We start from the raw sequence: 16,227 nt of genomic DNA, 5'->3' as shown, positions 1-16,227 counted from the left end.
GTTACTGCGAGCTATAAATGACCCCTACGTCCCTGAATTAGATTATTTTGAATTTGGAATACAGTTACAATTTATGAAGAACTTTGTCTTATCTACTGAGAGGAATATACATTATTAAAGAGAAATGCAATCATGATGATTTGGCACAGTACTGGAGTTCGGAGGAAGATCAAAAGGCTGGTATGGGGAATCTAATTCTTCCTGTTAACAAATTTACTGAAACTTTAAGCACATAACGGGTCAAAACTAGCACCCAAACTTAAAAGGTGGCAAGTTTAAAACACAATTTTCTCCAGTGCATATTTCAAGCATATAAAACTGTCAATGTTGCTGCTAACATTACTCATTCAACAACACTAATGTCATAAATCAATGAAATTCTCGAGATGAAGGAGTTTACGTAATTTCAGTGGTAACTGCCTGGCAAGCTCGGACTTGAAAAAGCTATACGAGGTCAAAAAACATTAAAGAGAAACTGCAATACACAATGGTGAACCCATCATTGGCAGTCTAACCCCAAATTAATTCCTGAACTTTTGGCTGAAACTTTCTGTTGTACAATAAATTCAACATTGAACATGCTTCAGCATACAGAACACAATCCACATTAGGTTTAATTGTATTACAGTAAAACTGAATGAATGATAATGGTCTACCTTCTTTAGTTTCATCTTTCTGATCTTGGTTTTCCAGCTCAGATTCAGTTCCTAGATTCAATTCGGGAATCTCGTCATCTTCATCCTCTAGAAGAAAGAGGGTGGAAAAAAAAAATCGGAATCAGGTCTTTTTGAACATTCCAGATCATCTGGTAAATTTCTCCTGTTGTGTACAGGTGCAACAAAGTCTGCAATTGACAACGTATAGCAGAAGGTGAAGGTTCATCATAAACTACAAGAACGAAAGTGGCAAGTGACCACTGACAACTCCAGAACATAAAGCTTAAAGTGGGTACAGAATTTAGATCTGGGTTTTAGTTCACGAGAACGGACACTTGGTTTCAAGGTGGGCAATATACTGTAAATATGGAATCTGATTTGGTTTTATTTGGCACAGTGATGAGGTCTGAAGTGAGATACAGCAGAGGAGGAAACTCATCCTGTCCATAATTTTACTGAAGAACTCAGAATATTTAATTCTTCACGAGCTAGTAAAATTGAGCAACATCTCCAGATTTTCAGAACTTACACCACCTTAATTCGCTTCAGTAGTTCAACTATCCTGCAAGGCAAGCAGGATCTACAATCACCCACATTTCTCACAAATATTTTTGTATGTTCCCGAGCATCATGTATAAAATCATTGATTGCCATTTGGACAGCTAATATTGAAACCAGTTCTGATGATGCTAATTTTATTAACAAGATCCAATGCGTCGTAGTCTGGGGCCAGAGATACATATTATCAAGCCTGGTAAAATTGTTTCTTGACAATCTGTTTAATTCTGTGTTTATTGCTCTTGATATCAACGATGCACCAGATGTTTCTGGAGTGGGGCATCTCATGGTAAAACCCATTAGTTTGTGCATATTTAAGTCTTAAAAACTTTTGCCCACAATGTTGTTGGAAGTGCAATATGATAAAAGTGGGTGTAGCAGGTAGATATCTGGGGGACTAAAGGTAAAATACTGCACATGTTGGAAATGTGAAATATAAATAAAAAGTACTCAAAATACTTGAGAAAAACAAAGTTAACTTTTCAGGTCTGTGACCAATTGCTAGAACTGGAAAACTTTACAGGTTTAACAGCTTTCAAGCTAGAGTCAGGGTCAGGGGTGTACATGAGGAAAATGATGTGCAGCAGAGAGGGAGAGGGAAGAATAAAGGGGAAGGTCTGAGGTATTGTGGAAGAAAACAGTGATTTATCTGACCAAGCGGATGAAAGTACATGGCTAAAGAGCATGGTAATAAGACAAGTAGAGAAACTAAATGTGCCTAGAAGAGGTGTAAATTGCAAAATCATTACCAACACTTTCTATCCAAAAATAATATGGGAACAGTGCAGGAATGTGGTAGATGAAGAAAAACATGTTCCGCTATTTGGGGAGTCCAAGAAAAAGGAATATAATCAGACCATTCTGGGGAAAAGTTAGAAAACACTTCTTCATGCACAGATTGGCAGAAGATTTTTTTTTAGAACAGTACAGCACAGAACAGGCCCTTCGGCCCTCGATGTTGTGCCGAGCAATGATCACCCTACTCAAGCCCACGTATACCTATCCCAGTAACCCAACGACCTCCATTAACCTTATTTTTTAGGACACTAAGGGCAATGTAGCCTGGCCAATCCACCTAACCCGCACATCTTTGGACTGTGGAAGGAAACCGGAGCACCCGGAGGAAACCCACGCACACACGGGGAGGATGTGCAGACTCCGCACAGACAGTGACCCAGCCGGGAATCGAACCTGGGACCCTGGAGCTGTGAAACATTTATGCTAACCACCATGCTACCGTGCTGCTAAAGATAATACAGTCTCACACACATCAATACAAGTTAGGTCAATTGGTGATTTTAAATAGGGATAGATAGGTATTTGTTAGACTATGATATAAAGGACAGGGCGGTATGGCAGATGGATAGAGTTAAACCTCACATCAGCTATTGTCTCACTGAAGGCTTATGGGGCTGAATGATTGCCCTCTTTCTATGTTTAAAATGCTGTGAAATAATTTCACAATATAAAATATATGTTTTAATAATTGTTGAAAAAAAAGGCATGCTGCTGAAGCTTTTTGCCTTGCAATTATCAGGACAGACACAAGAATGTCAAATTTTAAAGCAACAACAATTTACATTACATGAAAAAGGGGGCAAGTCAACTGATCAGGAAACTAATCAGCTTTTGATTAATTCAAAAATGTGTGGACATTCTTTTTTGCTTGGATAATGTCAGTGTCTATATGCACGATCTTCCTCCTGGAAAAATCGCCAGGCAGGAATGTTCCCTTCCAGTCAGAGAACACTTCAGCAGTCAAGGGCCTTCAACCTCTGATCTTCAGGTAAGCGTTCTCCAAGGCAGCCTTCAGGACGCACGACAACACACAATCGTCGAGCAGAAACTTCTAGCCAAGTTCCGCACACATGAGTGCGGCCTCAACCGGGACCTTAGATTCATGTCGCATTACATTCACCCCACACCATCTGGTCTGGGCTTGCAAAATCCTACCAACTGCCTTGGCTTGAGACAATTTACACCTCTTTAATCTGTGATTATCCCTCTCTCCAGTTGCTCCATCTGGATCTGTAAAGACTTAATTACCTGCAAAGACTATCATTCAAAGTATCGTCTTGCATCATTGACTTTGTCTATATGTATGTTTCTGGAACCCACCTCTTCATTCACCCGAGGAAGGAGCTGTGCTCCGAAAGCTAGTGATTCGAAACAAACCGGTTGGACTTTAACCTGGTGTTGTAAGATTTCTTACCAAGTTTTACAAGCATGGCTTGTTTAGTATGCTCAGTGCTCTGCCTGCTACAAACAGCAGAAGGGACGTATTGTTTAATAATAATAATAATAATAATCTTTATTATCACAAGTAGGCTTACATTAACGCTGCAATGAAGTTACTGTGAAAAGCCCCTCAGCGCCACATTCGGCGCCTGTTCAGTTACACAACGGGAGAATTCAGAATGTCCAATTCACCTAACAGCACGTCTTTCGGGACTTCTGGGAGGAAACCGGAACACACGGAGAACGTGCAGACTCCACATAGACAGTGACCCAAGCCGGGAATTGAACCTCGGACCCAGGTGTTTTGAAGCAACAGTGCTAACCACTGTGCTGTGCATAATACCGATGTACCTGGCATCGCACTGGCACCGAAACCCATAAATCACATCACTCATTTTTGCGCTAGGCAGCATCTGGTTATTGGAGAATAGCACTTGTGTTGCCAGCATATAGTTGCAATATGAAATAGCTAGTTTCAGCTTTTGCTCAGAATTCTCCTGTCAGGGTAATTTGTGGTAGATTGGACACTTTTCAGGTCTAAAAATGGTGGCCTTAGACCGATTTGAGAGTTTTCACGCTACAAAGTGAGCAATGATCTGATTGGGGCACCCATTATCTTGCAGAATAGCTTTGGTGTGTCCTACTTCGGTGTCCAGTTTGTACAGTTAGCCAATGCGTTGGGCCCTATCTACGAGATAAAGTCAATCTTAAACTTCATGCGATGAATCCCTATGCCCTGACTAGTAAAAATAGGCTTAATAATAGAACAGAATCAGAGTGCAGGAGAAGGGCATTCGGCCCATCGAGTCTGCTCTGGCCTTTGGAAAGACCACCTTACTTAAGCTCGCGACTCTACTCTACCCCCGTAACCCAGTAACACTTGTCATGTGAGAGTGCCTTTAAGAATTGGATGTTTAAGCAATGTACCTTTAAGAAATGTAGTGATGTCAGAGTGTGGGTGGAGCCGGGCTTCAGCTCAGCCATTTTGAAGTTTTTAGTTTCAGTTCGAGAGAGCAGCTGAAAAGTGCCTGGCTGGTTTGCTGTGAGCTGCTTGAAAGGAGAAAGCCAGTTTTAGAGAGCAGCTAAAAAAAAGTGCCTGGCTAGTTTGCTGTGAGTTGCTTGAAAGGAGAAAGCCAGTTTGAGGAGAAAGCTGGGAGTGTCTGTGTGTTTTGCTGAGAGCTGCAGGAAGAAAACACGGAGCTGATCTGTAGATGTCTGCAAATCCAAAGACTATAAATATATTGAATGTAACCTCATGTCTGTTTTTGAAGGTGAAGTCTTTGGATGTTTAAAAGAACAGTTTGAAGGATTATTTAGTGTTGTAGTCTTTTGGGGTTATCTTTGTAGTAAGGGGTGTTAAGAGATCCAATGTTTATTTAAAAGGTTAATTTGAGTTCATGGAATAAACATGGTTTTGTTTTAAAAACCACATGTCCATAATTGTAACACCACACTTGGAGGCCAAGCCGTGTGCTTCAAAAGCTGACAATCCATTAAAGGGGGAGGTTGGTTGAACTCCATTGATACATTTTGGGGTTCTGAAAACACCTCTCCCATAACACACTACTGAGGGACAATTCAGCATGGCCAATCCACCTAACCTGCACATCTTTGGATTGTGGGAGGAAACCGGAGCACCCGGAGAAACCCCACGCAGACACGGGGAGAACGTGCAGACTCCGCACACAGTCACCCGAGGCTGGAATTGAACCGGGGTCCCCGGAGCTGTAAGGCAGCAGTGCTAACCACTGTTCCATCCTTGCACTAGAAGGTAATAGAAAACCAGTTAGCTTTTGACAGCAAGGTTTTTTTTAAGCAATACAAGTTCTATTTTTAATTTATTCAAACTGCAGAATTAATACTCTTGTTTGAAAAAGATAAGGGGCTGAATTTAACTGGAAATCAGGAAAGGCCAATAGTAGATAGAAAATGTAGCGTTGAAGCCGTCAAGCGCAGCAGTGGCTTTCTCTTATGTATAGTCCCACACTTAGCAAAGAAACAGCAAAGGGCAGGTTCCATGATGTATTATGCAGTGGCCTCCGATTTACCTGCCCTGCCAGAAACCTAGTCCAGGAGGCAGTGCCTGGACAAGATCCTCTCCCCACTGAGTAATGCACTCACTTGAGCCCCCCTGGGAGATCTGCTTGCCAGGTATACGCCCTGGGAGACCAGCCAGGTTTTATGCATTCCTGCCATCACTCTGGGGCGGGGGGTGGGGCAGGGGCGGGGGGGAGGGGTTGATTCAGAAATAGAGGCCTGGTAATGTTATGCTGATTAATTCAAATGATGTTCTTGGCTAATTACCGATGGCAATTGGAGCAGAAGATCCCAGCCAATGATAAATTCACTGAAAAATAAAGGGGCCACAATTTTCTGGAATGCTCAAGTTACTTGGGTTTCTCAGTTCCCTATTTTTATCAGCCTAACATTGCACAAACAATAAATAGATTGTACTCCCTGAATTATAAATAAAATTATGGTAAGTAAAGGAAAAAATCTCTTTTACCATTATGGAATTGCATTAGTAATGTCTGCTACAGGGTAGCTTACATTTCAACAGAATTGCCAGATCTATGCTGCAAATGCTAGGTCTCCAAGTGAAAGAGATTGAAGGCTATGTAAACATGAGCCTGAAAAGCTTTGTGAACCTGGTCACCTATCACCCAGCAACTCATTGTAAATGCAGTTCTCGCCAACTTCACTAATCAACTTGCTCTGGGCACAATGCTTTGCTGAATGAAAAGGTTAATGACTTTGGGCTACCCAGAGTTTTAACTTAGCATTAGAGCAACCAAAATGAGGTCAGAAACTAATGCAAACTCAGATGATTCGGAAATATTAATACAACGTACCCAAAGTACCATAATCTGATATTAAAAGAAAATAAAAACAGGAAACCATATTTCATACAGATGTTTTAAGCCCCTTTGATGGCTCCTAAAATTTGTACAGTTCTGTTCATTCCTCGGCTATCTTAAGCCAAAAGACATTTTTCACCTGAAGATCAGATAGATATTTGGCAATTACCTTTTTGGGAAAGGTTAACAAATGTTAATTACATTGCAACCTGGCACTGTAAAATTAAGGAGCCATGATTTTCTGGAATGCTCACGTTATCTGGAATTTTCAGTTTCCTGTTCATAGCAATGTAACATTACATGTAATGTGCTGGAACACAAGATCCATCTATGACATTGCGAGATCAATGATGAATCAACAACTATTGTGAAAGGGACAGTCAATGGCTTCCTACATTACTACAACGACAATACTTCAAAATTACTTCACTGGCTGTAAAGTGTTTTGAGACATCCAGTAGCCATAAAGAGTTCTGTCCAAATGCAATTATTTTATTTTGTACCCCTGATGTACCTTCAATTGCCACGCGATGAGAATGGTGAAACAATCGAGGCTTTATTGCACAAGATGTTGTGCCACCTGTCGCTAGAACCAGAATGGAAGCAGCGCAGGAGAGCATACACTTTTATACGCCACCTGCTGGGCGGAGCCAGCAGGCAGGGATTTACCGTCATACCTGTAATATACGGGCAGTGCCGTAATACATACAATATATCACTAGTGGTGTTTACCACATTCACCCTTTGTTAATAAAGAGTCTGGCGGGGGTGACGGAAACATTACAAATTAAGTCTGTCGGGGGCTTTGACCCTCCGCCACGATCGTCTCAATCCTAGTGGTGATGTAGGCGCTGACATGGTCACCTTCAACTCTGGGAGCGTGTTGTCCTAGTCTTCGTCACCCTTGAGTGGATCCAGTGGGAGGACGGATCCTGCTGGGGTGGGGATTGTGGTGAGGGCATAGGTTTAATGCGAGAGGGGAGAGACACAATGGGATCCAGAGGGTCAATTTTTTTCACACAGAAGGTGGTGAGTGTCTGGAATGAGCTGCTACAGGCAGTAGTAGAGCCAGGTACAATTTTGTCTTTTAAAAAGCATTTAGACAGTTATATGGGAAATATGGGTATAGAAGGACATGGGCCAAATGTGGGCAATTAGTGGTGAAAACTGGGTGGCATGGACAACTTGGGACAAAGGGCCTGTTTTCATGCTGTAAACCTCTATGACTCTGTTTTGCTTTGTATTTTCTTGTAACATCTTGTACTCTTACATTCTCATTGGTATTTTGTTATTTAATTATGTAAAACTTCAATAAACATTCTAAAAAATAACAACTTTTTCTATAGGTTTCTATGAGATTCCCCCTCATCCTTCTAAATTCCAGCATATATAATCCTAACCAGGGCTGCACCGTGGCACAGTGTTTAGCACTGCTGTCTTGCGGCACTGAAGACGCGGGTTCGATTCCGGCCCCGGGTCACTGTCAGTGTGGAGTTTGCACATTCTCCCCATGGGTCTCACCCCACAACCCAAAGATGTGCAGGGTAGGTGGATTGGCCACACAAGTTTGCCCCTTTATTGGGAAAAATATACATAATCCTAACCAACTCTGCGTGCGACAGTCCTGCCATCCCAGGAATCAGTCTGATAAACCTTCGCTGCACTTCCTCTATAGCAAGAGCATCCTTCCCCAGATAAAGAGATTAAAACTGCACACGATATTCCAGGTGTATTCACACCAAGGTGCATAATTGCAGCAAGACATCCCTGCTCCTGTACTCTAATCGTCTCACAATGAAGGTCAGATACCATTTGTCTTCTTTACCACCTGCTGCACTGCATGCTTACTTTCAGTGACTGGTGCATGAGGACACCCAGGTCTCGTCGTACATTCCCCTCGCAATCTATAGCCATTCAGATAATAATCCAACTTCCTGTTTTTGCTGCCATATTATCACATTTATCCATATTATACTGCAACTGCCATGCATTTGTCCACTCACTCAACTTGCCCAAATCATACTAAAGCATCTCTGCATCCTCCTCACAGCTCAAATGCCCTGAAAAAGAGAGTATCTGTGAAGTACTCACAGCTAGTTAGCTGAGATCACAATTCTTCACTGAAAGAAACCAGAGTCATAAAATTTCAGGGTCACGGTCACCTTCACTGCCAGTAACAAAGCACTGCAAAATGTGGGCTAGTTCATGGAAAACCTGTGATGACTAAGTGATTCCTTGCTGCAGGCAATCTGCATTCACAGCTCCACTGATACTGCTTCCAAAAACACCTGTTCTTTGGACACTTGAGTCTGGGATTGTATCGAGATCAGATCAGTCTCTGGCCGTATTGCCTCAGGAAACATACTTGCTCTTTATGCTCCTCCAAGTTATTCATAATCAAAAACAGGGCAGTTCCCAGTGGAAAGACCATCACAATGCTTTTACCTTCCTTGTATATAGAAATGGTGGGGGGTGGGGGCACTGAAAGTAATTGTCTTTAGTCACTAACAGGATTATGGATGGCAAAGCTTGCAAGAAAGAACTGCTAAAAATGGGACATTTGGAGAAACTACTATAGGATATTAAGATAAATTATAGACAGCTGGATTGCGGTTTACTGTTTTAATGGTCCTACAGTTGGCCTCCCAGGGTGAGAGTCAAGTCTTGGCAATAAATTACAACAATATCAAGTCACCCAAACCATAATTTTTCAGTCTAAGCAGCTGTGCACAAATAATGCCGTCATTAACAATCACCATTGACCACAAAGGAGGGCTGAGAAGAGAACAGTTTTTGTCCGCTTTGGTGAGGCCAACAGTGAAGTGGTGCAGTAGCCTAATTTACCAGATTATTTTCTATATTTTTTCATGAATTAGCAATATTTATAGTAGATTATTCATCGAACATGGTTGTCCTAAGCTTTCACAAATTAATGTAAAGAAAGTCTAAAAAGTCTGAAATAAATTTTACTGCTTGAACCTTGAACTCGCTTTGATCAACTCATTATTGAATTTGGCACAGGAGACTGAATAGTATATACCTCATATACATATACAACACATGTGATGACCTCATTAATATGTTGCACACACATCAAGGGGCTCAATTTTAAGCACAAAAGACAATTCAGTAATCAGAGATATTAATGCCAAAAATCAGTTCATTTTTACCCAGCTAATAAGTATTGAAATTGTCTCTAACTCGGAATTCACTTTGTTTACTCTTCCTTGAATTCTTTTTAACAATAACTTGGTCTCTGTTCACTTTACATCTTTACATTTAGACATTCTTTCCGTCCCGATTCCCTCGTTATCGTGACTGTAACTGGTACTTTAGGAAGCCTGCCTTTTCATGGCTCCCAGCTTGTCCAGTCTTCCTTCTAGTAGAGATCATTCCCAGAGATCTGGGGCGGGATTCTTCGACCCCCCGGCGGGTCGGAGAATCGCCCGGGGCCGGCGTCAATCGCACTGCGCCGGTCAGCGGGCCCCCCGCGGCGATTCTCCAGCCCTCGATGGGCCGAAGTCCTGCCGCTGACAAGTCTCTCCCGCCAGCGTGGATTAAACCACCTACCTTACCGGCGGGAGCAGGCAGCGCGGGCGGGCGACGGGGTCCTGGGGGGGGTGCGGGGCGATCAGACACCGGGGGCGGTGGCCTGGCCCGCGATCGGGGCCCACTGATCGGCGGGTGGACTCTTTTTCTTCCGCCTTCGCCATGGACTTCACCATGGCGGAGGCGGAAGAGACCCCCTCCCCTGCGCATGCACAGAGATGACGTCAGCATCCGCTGATGCTCCGGCGCATGCGCGGACTTAAGCCGGCCGGCGAAGTCCTTTCGGCCCTGGCTGGCGTGGTGCCAAAGGCCGTTCACGCCAGCCGGCGGAGATGGAACCACTCCAGCGCGGGCCTAGCCCCTCAATGTGAGGGCTTGGCCCCTAAAGGTGCGGAGACTTCCGCAGCTTTGGGGCGGCCCGACACCGGAGTGGTTCACGGCACTCCAACACGCCAGGATCCCCCCCACCCCGCTGGGTAGGGGAGAATCCCGGCCCTTATCCCCAACTGCTCTCAAATTACCTAAATCATAGAATCCCGACAGTGCAGAAGAAGCCCATTTGGCCGATCGAGTCTGCACCAACCCTTTGAACGACCACACTGTCTAAGACGAATTCCCCCATCCTATTCCTGCAACCCCACCCCAAGGGGCTGGTTTAGCACAGTGAGCTAAACAGCTGGCTTGTAATGCAGAACAATGCCAGCAGCGCGGGTTCAATTCCCATACCAGCCTCCCCGAACAGGCGCCGGAATGTTGCGACTAAGGGCTTTTCACAGTAACTTCATTGAAGCCTACTTGTGACGATAAGCAATTAATTATTATTATAGGGCAATTTATCATGGCCTTAATTCACTTAACCTGTACACCTTTGGACTGTGGGAGAAAACCGGAGCACCAGGAGGAAACCCACACAGACACAGGGAGAATGTGCAAACCCCACACAGACACCCCAAGGTTGGAATCGAACACATGTCCCTGGCGCTGTGAGGCAGCACTAAAGTAAAACTTAAAAACATTTTACCTTACAAGGACCTTCAGTTGCTAAGAGATGGCTACATGCATTTTATTTACTTTTCATACTATATCCCTCTGTAAATACAATAGAAATCCAGCTGAAACTTAAACAACCCCACACGTACAAATACCTTTGGCCAGCATGGATCTAACAATAGGCTTTACCCTTCCAGACGCAGAAACATTACATTAAACACCTAAAACTATACCTTATTTCTAATTTATCCAATACTAATATGAATCCCTTAAAACTACCTTTGTTTTCCGAACACATCTTACCATGTGGGCTGAGATTTCAAGAGGGAAAGGGAACTGCAGTAAGGAAAGTCAAGACAGAAGCGAAAGGGAAGCTAAGTTCATTTATTCTGTTTAAACTTTTGATGACAATTAGAAATTAATGGAAAAAAGAGCTCTGCAAAAATGAGAGCCTTATACTGAGGAGATTCAGGAGTTATATCCATCTAAAGGCAATGGAAACATCAACATCTGCTCAAAAAATGGTACAATCACTGCATAGCACAACTGAACCATCTAGCTTTCTAAAGATACCAGGCAAAGAAAGAGATACAAGAAAACAATGTTACTTCAATATTATTTCTGGGATCTGAAAAACACTATATCTTCTGACCTTGATTTTAAGTTGCCCAAGGTAAAACCTTTGTAGTGTGCTGAAAGCTTTAATCATCATCCCTTCCATCCATATAATTGCAACACACAGAACACTTGTCACAACCTACATTTTACAGGACTTGAATCCAAATTGCACAATGTGACAGTGGCAAAGAATATAACAGAACAATGACAGAGAAGGAAAACTAACATAGCTGACAATCTTGGAAGATAGCTGCAATTGTGTTTTTTAAAAATACACCATTTTCAAACTATCATTTAAAAGCAACATATCTAGCAGAGTTTTACCAACTGTGTCACAAGCTGCTTACGGTTTTGGCAGGGGAAAAGATTGCAAATGGAACTTTTCTCCTTGTACGCTGTTTTAAATAATGGTCATAAATCACAAATAGATCATTCAGTAGAAATATTATTTATTTATTTTTATAAATTTAGAGTACCCAATTCATTTTTTCCAATTAAGGGGCAATTTAGCGTGGCCAGTCCACCTACCCTGCACATCTTTGGGTTGTGGGGGCAAAACCCACACGAACACTGGGAGAATTGCAAACTCCACACGGACAGTGGCCCAGAGTCGGGATCAAACCTGTGACCTCAGCGCCGTGAGGCAGCAATGCTAACCACTGCACCACCGTGCTGTCCTAGTGGAAATATTATTTCACAACTAGGGCCAAAATCAAAAATAAAAGGTGAAGAAAATGACATTTTGATCCAGGAGTACATCCACTTCTATTTCCTATGTTACATGGATGCTCTTGAAAATGAAAAGCGGTTTCCACTGGAGTTCAACAGGGGTCAGTATTAGGGCCTCTGCTGTTTGCTGTATATATTGATGATCTGGACTTAAGGGAGGCATGATAAAGGACAATTTTCAGATGGCACAGAAATATCCGTGTAGTTGATAGTGAAGAGGACTGCTGTTGTCTCCAAAATGATATCAGTCGTTTGGTTGAGTGGGCGGAAAAGTGGAAAATGGAATACGATCTGGAAAAGTGTGAACTAATGCCTTGAGTCGGGCAAACAAAGAAAGTGAATACACAATAAATGGGAGGGTATTGGGAAAGAGTGAGGAGGTGAATGGCCTTGAAGTATGTTCACAGGTCCTTGAACGCGGGAGGACAGGTGGACAAGGTGATCAAGAAAGCATATGGAATGCTTTTCTTTATTGGAAGAGGTATTGAATACAAAACCAGGGATATAATACTGGAACTATATAATAATAATAATCTTTATTATTGTCACAAGTAGGCTTACATAATACTGGTTAGGCCACAGCTGGAATTCTGCATACACTTCTGGTCAGAACATTACAGGAAGGACATAACTGCTCTGAAGAGAATACAGAGGAGTTTTACAAGAATGTTGCCAGGGTTTGAAAGTTGCAGCTATGAGGAGAGATTGGATAGGCTAGGGTTGTTTTCTTTCGAAAAGAGGGGGATGAGGGGTAGCCTAATTAAGCTGTACAAAATTATGAGAGGCAAAGATTGGTTTTGCCTAGCTGAGTGGTCTATCACCAGGATGCATAGATTCAAGGTGATCGATGGAAGGATGAGAGGTGAAATGAAAAAAAAAACCTTTTTCATCCAGAGGGTGGGAGGATGTCTGAAATTCACTGCCTGAACTGGTGGTCGAGGCAGAAATGCTGAACATATGGTACCTGGATCTGCACCTGAAGTGTTGTAACCTGCAAAACTATGGACCAGGTGCTGGATAGCGGGATTAAAATTATATTTAGCTTCCTTTTTCCATTTTTTTGCCAGTGTAAACATGATGGGCCAAATGGCCTCTTTCAGTGATGTAAATTTTCTATGATTCTATGTGGGTATCACAAGGTAGGCCAGCATTTGCTGCCCATTTCTAATTGCCCTTGAACCTAGTGGCTTGCAAGGCCACTATAGAGGGCAGTTAAGAAGCAACCACATTGAATTTCCAGTGGAGACCATGGAGTGAGTGGTCAGACACAGGGCAGCTCCAGCTCGAAAACATTGATTGGAGCTTTTAACCCAAAAACGGAGGAATTCTGATGGGAAAGCGTGTGGAGGAGAAGATCCCTCAGGGAGTGGTATGACTGCTGGTTTTCAGACCCGGCAGAAGGTTAAAGAGCTGGCCAAAAAACTGGAAGAGACCTGTGGCGCAGCAACAATTGGAAAGGTGGGGGAGGGGGGAAGGGTCATCATATGCTGGAAAACCCCAGTTGGAGCAGTTGATGGCATTCATCAGAGGGGAGTTCCGCCAGCAATGAAAGGATATGCAAGAAGATCAAAGGCCATCGAAGGAACGGCAGAACCCTTGAAAGGCTTGATGGAGAGTCGAGGCACGAGGAGTTGGCACAACGGAGTTCAGAAGATGCGGATAGTGTGGGGGGGCCAGAGGGTGGGGAGTTCTTCTTGGTGGGGTTGTTTGTTAAGGGGCAATAAGTTTGTACGGGGCAACTGCCCCACCCCCTCCCGCCGCCCGTGGTGGTGTTCATGTGTGGCTTTGGGTGTGTGTCTTTGTTTGGGTGGGGGAGGTCCACAGGGAGTTGTTTGCACAGACCAAGGAGGAAAAGAGTGGGGGGGGGGGGGGCGGGTGGAGGAGACGCCACGCTGGTGAAGAAACGTGAGGTGGGGGACTTTAACTGCATGCTAGAGCTGAGGATGGACAGGACGGTCACCAAGTCAATGGGAATGCTGAGGATGGTGCAGGAGCTGGGAGGGTTTATGGAAAGGCTGGGTATGGTGGGCCCATGGAGGTTTAAGAACCAGGAGGAAAGGGAGTACTCCTTCTTCGTGCACATGTACAAAGTATACTCCAGAATTTTTTAAACATTTTTTTCTGGTGAGCCGAGAGGTGTTGCTGGTAGTGGTGGGGGCAGAGTACGCAGGAATCGTGATTTTTGACCATACACTGCACTGGCTGGAGGTTCGATTTGGCAGGAAAAGAGGCCGGAATGGAGACTAGACTCGGGGCTTTTAGCAGACAGGGGGTTCTGCGATAAGAGCGGTCGGTTATTTAGGACTACGTGGAGCTGAGGTGTCGGCGGCCACATTCTGCGAGGCATTGCAGGCAGTGGTTCCGGGGGGGGGGGGATTATCTCATTCAAGGCTCATCAAGATAGGAGGAGAGCAGAGTACGGACGATTATTGCACGAGATAAATTGAGGTTGACAGGGAATATTCAAGGGTGGAGAGATTGGAGAAGAGAAAGATGTTACAGGGGTAGCTCGACAGGCTGATGACGGGAAAGGCTGTTGGGCAGCTACGGAAGGCAAAGGTGGGGACAGTATGAATATGGAGAGAAGGCACCCATCAGCCATGGAGGCAGGCTGCGTCCAGAGAAATCCTGCGAGTACAGACAGGGAATGGGGATACATTGTCGGAGCCGGGGAAGATAAATGAGGCGTTGAGGGAGTACCAAGAGAAACTGTATAGGGCCGGTCGGGGAGTGAGGAGGGGGATCTGGATGGGCTGGAATTCCCACAGCTGGATGAGGAAAGGACACAGGCGCTGGAGGAGCCATTAGGGTTGAAAGAGGGATGGATAGCATAAAAGGGATGAATTTAGGGAAGGCCCTGGGGCCAGACAGACGGTTATCCAGCGGAGTTCTAAAAGGAATTTGCGACGGAGATCGCACCATATTTATTGGGGACGTTTAGCGAGGCGCTGGAGAAGATCATACTTATTCTGAAGAAAGGGAAGGACCCACTTGAGCGTGGGTCATACAGGCCCATACCACTGTTGAATATAGATGTGAAAGTGTTGCCTAAGTTAGTGGAGGGAAGGATGCATTCTGGAGTGTTTGACCAAACAGGACTCGTGAAGGGTGGGCAACTTTCCAGTAATATTAGGTGGTTACTAAATGTGATCATGACCCCATTGAGGGGACGGGTACTAGGGGTAATGGTATCTATGGGCGTGAAGAAGGTTTTTGACCGGGTGGAGAAGTAGTACCTTTGAAGTTCTGGGAAGGTTTGGGTTTGGGCCAAAGTTTATGGCATAGGTGCGTCTGCTGTACGTGGCCCCGGTGGCGAGTGTATGGACAAATAAGATGAGTTCACGGAGCTTTGGGTTGCACAGGGGAATGAGGCAGGGGTGCCGCTGGTCACTGCTACTGTTCGCCCGTGGCAATGGCCCTTAGGGGCCAGCAGAGTGGCAGGGCATTACAAGGGACATTAGGGAACATCGGGTGTCGCTGTATGCAGACAACCTGCTGCTGTTCGTGTGGCACCCGTTAGAGAGTATGGGGAGAATTATGGGCTTATTAGAGGGGTTTGGGGGCCTTCTTGGGCTATAAGTTGAATGTGGGAAAATTCGAGGTGTTTCTGGTGAGTGAGGTGGATTGGGGAGCCAATTTAGGGGTGTTGGCATTTCGGGAAGCCAGGATAGGTTTAGGTATCTGGGGGTCCAGGTGACAGGGGAGTGGGCAACGATGCACAAATGGAACTTGACAAAGTTGGTAGAGGAGGCAAAGGAGGACTTTAGGAGATGGGACAAGCTATAACTGACACTGGTGGGGAGGTCCAAATGGTGAAAATGAATGTCCTGCCACGGTAAAGAGGGTCCTGCTGCAGAGGCAGAAAGGGGGGTTGGCGTTACCAAATTGCTGCACTATTATTGGGTGGCGAATGTGGAGAAAGTGATGTGGTGGTGGGAAGGAGAGGGGTTAGAATGAGTTAAGATGCGGGAGCAGTTCTGTAGGGTGTGCAGCCTGAGGACCATGGTGACGGTGACGTTACCGCTGGCACC

General features: G+C 44.4%; 1 protein-coding gene across 3 annotated transcripts in view; it reads right to left on the bottom strand.

The window, feature by feature from the left end:
- The window catches only part of LOC119966203 (cytoplasmic dynein 1 intermediate chain 1), a 377,588-nt gene that overhangs the window by 192,925 nt on the left and 168,436 nt on the right, over nt 1–16,227 (bottom strand). For all 3 annotated transcript variants that reach the window (XM_038797532.1, XM_038797534.1, XM_038797533.1), the window contains exon 7: nt 657–743. In XM_038797532.1, the coding sequence (XP_038653460.1) occupies nt 657–743 (87 nt within the window). The remainder of the gene's footprint in view (nt 1–656; nt 744–16,227) is intronic.

This window comes from Scyliorhinus canicula, chromosome 5 (assembly GCF_902713615.1).
Source record: "Scyliorhinus canicula chromosome 5, sScyCan1.1, whole genome shotgun sequence".
Classification (NCBI taxonomy): Eukaryota; Metazoa; Chordata; class Chondrichthyes; order Carcharhiniformes; family Scyliorhinidae; genus Scyliorhinus; species Scyliorhinus canicula.
Note: the sequence above shows the minus strand (reverse complement) of the source record. Positions and strands in the feature narration are given on the sequence as shown.